The 6000-nt window shown below is 42.8% G+C and overlaps 1 protein-coding gene across 2 annotated transcripts in view; it reads right to left on the bottom strand.

Moving 5' to 3' along the window:
• Window positions 1–5305, bottom strand: part of LOC118012944 (zinc finger protein 33B-like) — a 28705-nt gene extending 23400 nt beyond the window's left edge. The window contains exons 1-2 of one of the 2 annotated variants that reach the window (XM_035008529.1): window positions 4756–5305; window positions 1680–1742 (exon numbers count right to left, since the gene is read on the bottom strand). In XM_035008529.1, coding sequence (XP_034864420.1) covers window positions 1680–1742; window positions 4756–4911 — 219 coding nt within the window. In that variant the 5' untranslated portion in view covers window positions 4912–5305. The remainder of the gene's footprint in view (window positions 1–1679; window positions 1743–4755) is intronic. The other variant, XM_035008530.1, reaches the window with a different exon arrangement.
• Between the last annotated feature and the right edge of the window lie 695 nt (window positions 5306–6000).

The following is a 6000-nucleotide window of genomic DNA, read 5'->3' on the forward strand; positions in this document are numbered from 1 at the left end:
TTAAAACTACAACTAAGGTATGATCCAGCATTTTCACTTCTCAGTAAATACCCGGAAGAACCAAAGACATGTATTCCAGCAAAACGTGCACGTGAATGTTCAGAGCAGCACTATTCACAATAGTGGTAAAGCAGAAACAAGCCAAATGTCCATTAATCAGTAAATGGAAAAACAATGTGGTCCATCTATACTGCAGAATATTCTTCAGCAATAAAAAAGGAATGAAGTCTTGGTAAAAAGGTACAAACATTCAACTGTAAAATGAAGGTCTGAGAATCTAATGTATAACATGGTGACTATAGTTGACATCACTGTATTGTACAAATAAAATTTGCTGAGAGAACTTAAATGTTCTCACCAAAAAAAAAAAAAAAAAGAAAGAAAGAAACATCTGAGGTGATGGATGTGTTAGATTAGATGGGAGTCCTCTCACAATGTATACAAATACCAAAATCATCACGATATTCACTACATATCTTACAGTTTTGTCAAATATACCTTAATAAAGCTGGAAAAGAAAAAGAACGAAGTCTGTAACATGTTCCAATATGGATGAAGTTTAAAAACATTATACTAAGTGAAGGAAGACACACACAAAAAAATACATACTGTATGATTATATACATATAAAAGATCCAGAAGAGGCAAGTCCATACTGACAGAAAGTAGATTAGTGGTTGTCAGGGTCTGGGAATTTTGGAGTTATTTTAAGGACATGCAGTCAATTTATTCTATAGAAGTTTTAGGTTTTATCAAGGGAAAACAAAATCAAACCAAGACCATGGGAAAGCTGTCTACATGGGCTTCAGTAATACAGTCTCCTAAAAAGCCTCATTAACTGGGTTCTGCTTGGTACGCTGTCTTTTGCTTCCACTGAAGGATAATTATAGGCATTTAGTTCATGGTTTGTCACCAGAAGGTTGTTCATCATTTATATAAATAGAAACAAAAGTTTTTTATTCAGCTTTTGATGCCAGAAAGTCTTTAGGTTCCAAAAGAAATTGGGATGCTTCACACACGTTTTTTTTTTTTTCCCCAGGGGCACGAGGGGAGTCGTGGCTAAAAGGTCAGAAATAGGGCTGCCTGGGTGGCTCAGTCGTTAGGTGTTTGCCTTCGGCTCAGGTCATGATCCCAGGGTGCTGGGATCGAACCGTGCATCGGGCTCCCTGCTCTGCGGGAAGCCTGCTTCTCCCTCTCCCACTCCCCCTGCTTGTGTTCCCTCTCTCGCTGTGTCTTTCTCTGTCAAATAAAATCTTTAAAGAAAAATAAAAATGAAATAAAAGGTCAGAAATATTTGCAAGTTAGGTCTGATAACCATCTAACTTCATATGATCCGTGTGTGTGTGTGTGTGTATGTGTCTATCTCCTTGCCACCTTTGCCCTATTGATCGGCTAATCCAATGCTACTAGTCTATAGACCTCAGTATCACCTGCAACCTTGTTCAAAATGAAAATTCTCAAAAAAAAAAAAAAAAAAAAAGAAAATTCTCAGGCCCCATTCTATGGTTTAAAACACTTCACAGTTTTGATCTGATGCACACTAAAGTTTGAGAACCACTGTGTCATGCTGTTCCCCTCAGGTTCATTTTATCTATTTCTACTTTCCTATTTCAAATATGAATCATTATCCTCATAAGATCCATTGTAAAACAAAGCAGAAAATGATTTCAACAACTCACATAGGACTTCTTCATATTTTGCTGGTCTCTCTTGGAAAAATGTAGAAATCTCTGAAGGCAGAGCTGGGATAGAAAAGGAGGAATGAAGTCATTAGAGGTACAGACTGTCTTGCAGTTCCTGGACTTGCCTTCTTAAAAAGCTGCAAACATCACCTGGGTGAAATGCCTCTCTGTGGGAGAATATCCTTTTCACCTTGCAGAAGGGGCAGGAAACGACACATGATAAAGCACCCAAATGACCACGTATGACTGTGATTTGGCCATGCAGAGCTTGGGTGTGCAATTTTTCACTGGGTGTATGGAACTGTTGTCTAGGACATTTTTAAACAATGTCTGTACCCCTCTGTTCTGTTTCAAAGTAATTTTAAAAATGAGAAAATTGGTTAAGCAAATTACAATACGTTAAATGAAGGAACACTAAACCTTCAGCAGAGGTTGTACAACAAAAGTTGTTACATGTATATTTCCTTGTTTACTTCTCAAGTTAGAGAACACAACCAAAGCTACAAAAAAAAGGATGGAGGCACTTTCAGGTAAGGGTACTTTTTAATTGTTTTTTTAAATTTTATTTTAAAGATTATTTATTTATTTATTTGACAGAGAGAGAGAGAGAGACAGTGAGAGGAAACACACGCAGGGGGAGTGGGAGAGGGAGAAGCAGGCTTCCCGCCGAGCAGGGAGCCCGATGTGGGGCTCGATCCCAGCACCCTGGGATCATGACCTGAGCCGAAGGCAGATGCTTAATGACAGAGCCACCCAGGCGCCCCTTTTTAATTGTTTTTTTAAAGCACATGCAGATTCTCAAATGGCTGTCTTTTAAGGAATGTGTTTTACCAGTGATGATGTGGTCAGCATGGACTGGGGTGGGGAGACTCAACACCTCCTCTGGGTTCTACCCCAACACAAAGCCAGAGAAATTCACTTACCCTCTCAGCACCAATTTCTCAACTTTCAAGAAGAAAAATAAACAACTCTTCTTGTATTGCTGTCCTATAAAGAACTCATCAGCACATCTTTAAATGCCAGATTCAAAGAGCTCAGAATCTGGGAAGAGTGAAAAATAAAGAGTGGGAGTTGAACTGGGATTGTTGAGACAAAACTGCCTCACATCTACTTTTAAGGCCTTTTCCCACAATCCCTGGAATGCCTCCAGTGAAGTTCTATTTTCCATGTCACCTACCCGTCCTTCACTCCTTCCCACCTGGCTGGCCTGGTCCCGGCTTCCCTCCATTAGGCAGCCTGGGAGCTTCTGAATGTGGCAACATTTTCAAATCTTGTTCATTCTGAACAGGCTGTGAAAACCTAGGATCTGCTCCTCTCTGAGAAATACACTGCCTCTGCTTAAAATTCACTCAAGAGGTGCCTGGGGGGTTCGGTCGGTTAAGCGACCAACTCAATCTCAACTCAGGTCTTGATCTCAGGGTCATGAGCTCAAGCCCCACACTGAGCCTACTTTAAAAAGAAAGAAAGAAAAAAAAACCCTCAAATAGTGGGATGGTTCTCTCCATCTAACATTATGTATTTAGAGACTCCTCCTTCTTACTTCGCTTTTCTAACGTAGATGAAAAATGCACCTGAGGGGCAAATTCATTTTTACTGGAATTGTCACCCAGGCCCACAGTTCAATATTCCATAGATTCTCAGGTCAGACCTTCCATAAACTCAAATCAAGGCTGCTGAGAACTGTTACAAACCTAACTCAGATACAATTATACTGTCTCTATCAAAGGCTCTGAAGACATCTAGAAATCCCAGAAAAAAAAAATACTACATGGTTAAGATTCAATCGTTCAAATAGTTTCTTCACATGCCGAATTATTTCCGCTAAGTACTGTGCCCAAGACAGCAAGCTGCAAAGAACATGACATTTGGAGAAACAACTAAAATTGTCTTGTTGGGGCGCCTGGGTGGTTCAGATGGTTAAGCATCTGCCTTCGGCTCAGGTCATGATCTCAGGGGCCTGGAATCCAAAGCCGCATCAGGCTCCCTGCTTGCTGCAGAGCCTGCTTCTCCCTCTCCCTCTGCCATTCCCTCTGCTTGTGTTCCCTGGCTCTCTCTCTCCCTCTGTCCAATAAATAAATAAAATCTTAAAAAATAAAAATTAAAAAAATAAATAAAATTGTCTTCTGGTGGGGCGCCTAGTTGGCTCAGTCGGTTAAGGGCTGCCTTCAGTTCAGGTCATGATCTTGGGGTCCTGGGATCGAGTCCTTGGGTTGGGCTCCCTTCTCAGCGGGGAGTCTGATTCTCCCTCTCCCTCCGCCCCTCCCCCCGTTCATGCGCCCTCCCTCTCTCTCAAATAAATAAATAAAATCTTTAAAAAATAAAATTGCCTTCTAGTTTATCTGCTAGTGTTGTGACATAGGGTATATAACATTCCTCTCCATCTCAGTTTTCTAATTTGTTACAGCAGAGAGAGCTATACCGACCTAAGTGAGAGGTTGTGAGCATAAAGTAACCAGTGAGAAGAAATAGTCTATTAACAACAGCGGCTAATATTTACTGCTAGGCACTGAGCTACAGAATTTAATCCTCTAAACAACCCCATGAGGCAGGTGTTATTAATATCTTCAGTTTTACAGACGTAAAGCCTCACGTAGGTTATCGTTCCCAGATGATACTTTTATACTCTGTTCAGCCCTACATAAATCAAAGCACCCGCTCAACTCCCGCCGCTCTAGGACCGAGCGCACCCATTGCGCATGCGCAACGCGCGCTCCTCCCGCGACCGCATAAACCACGCCGCGGGATCCACGCGGAGTCCACATCCTCCCCCCGGGTGCGGAGTCCCTGCCTCCCTGCCTCCCTGCCTCCCTGCCTCCCAAGCCGATCCCTCCCCCTAATAGAAATTCTCCGGTCCTGTGGTCCCTCCACTCGGCCGACGCCTCCTCGTACCCAGTCTCTCGGATAGAACAGCCGAGGGTCCCGCCAGGGTCCGCGAGCCTCTTCCCTACTGCCAGGCATCGCCGCCCCCGCCCGCTCCCTGGAGCCACGCAGGGACCCTCTCGGATCTCCCAACCCTCTGGTCTCGCCCCTCCTCCCACTCGGGCCGCACCAACTCCCAAAGCGGCATGCAGACCTCCAGAATCCTGAACACTCCGGGCCGTCTCCCACAGTATGCTGGAGCATCTAAAAGCGCCTGCGAGGTACTGCGCATGCGCAGGAGGAGCCGCAGAAGAGCAGCTCCCATGACCACGTGCGGCGGGCTCACAAACTTCCGGACTTCAGATCCCATAAGCCTGCTCGCCCAGGACTTTGGGGAATTTCGGAAACGTTGTTTCTTTACCAATTCAGAGATGGTAGCATGGGGTTGTCGCTTCTGTAGGCAGCCCTGAATTTTTTCAGTACCTCGAAGAAATAGTCTCACAACCAGTGTGCCTTTTTGAACGCCAAGCGACCAAAGGAGGCAAAAATGTAAATCAATGTGCGTTATGAATAGAAGTAGAAAGGGTACCTTACATACTAGAAAGCTAAACGAATTAGATACTAGGAAATGCTAGCAATAAAATAAAAATAATAGTTTCAAAGTAAACAATAGATAAAATAATAGCATTTCAGCAGCGAAGAAGGTAAGCAACTAGGACCTTCAAATGTCAAATAAAAATAAATCCACACTTCGGTAAGGAGAAACTTTTTTCAAAAAAGACTTGCAATCGGAACAATGCTCTGACTTCAGGATCTGAAAGCATCTCAAAATCAAATAGAAAAAGGCTTCTCTGGGGCACCTGGCTGGCTCAGTTGGGGGAGTTTGTGATTCGATCTCAGGGTTGTAAGTTCCAGCCCGATGTTGGGTGTAGAGATTACTTAAATAAGTAAATAAACTTTAGAAAAAGACTTTTCTTTTAGAGGGAGGAGTAAGATGGGTCAGCAGGAACTTTTGAGAGGAAACTGGGCAAGTGAGTGGGGGAGGTGAGCAAAATGCATGATGGGGTAGTCTGACGTGAAATGTTCCCACTGTGGTCAGCGGAGCTGTTCACGGTGCTTGCTCAGACCTGGGGACAAAACAAAATTCAGGACCTTGTGAATGGAAACAAAGCCTGACCAAATAGTCAAGGTAAGTCAGTGTGAACCTGACCTATAAAAAAATCCTAAAAGACATCCTTTAGCATGAAAAGGAAGGCGTTAGACATTAGATAGTAACTTGAAGCCATATTAAGAAAATAAAGAGTACCAATAAAGATAACTACACAGGTAAATATAAAAAACCAGTATCATTTATTTTTTTAGTAACTCCTCTGTTTCTCGTGTAAGGTAAAAGACAAATGCACCAATGATAAGTATAAAACAATGTTCATACCAAGAAACACATAAATTACCAAAACTG

The sequence above is a fragment of the Mirounga leonina genome, unplaced genomic scaffold, assembly GCF_011800145.1.
Source record: "Mirounga leonina isolate KUSES-001 unplaced genomic scaffold, KU_Mleo_1.0 Mir_152, whole genome shotgun sequence".
Classification (NCBI taxonomy): Eukaryota; Metazoa; Chordata; class Mammalia; order Carnivora; family Phocidae; genus Mirounga; species Mirounga leonina.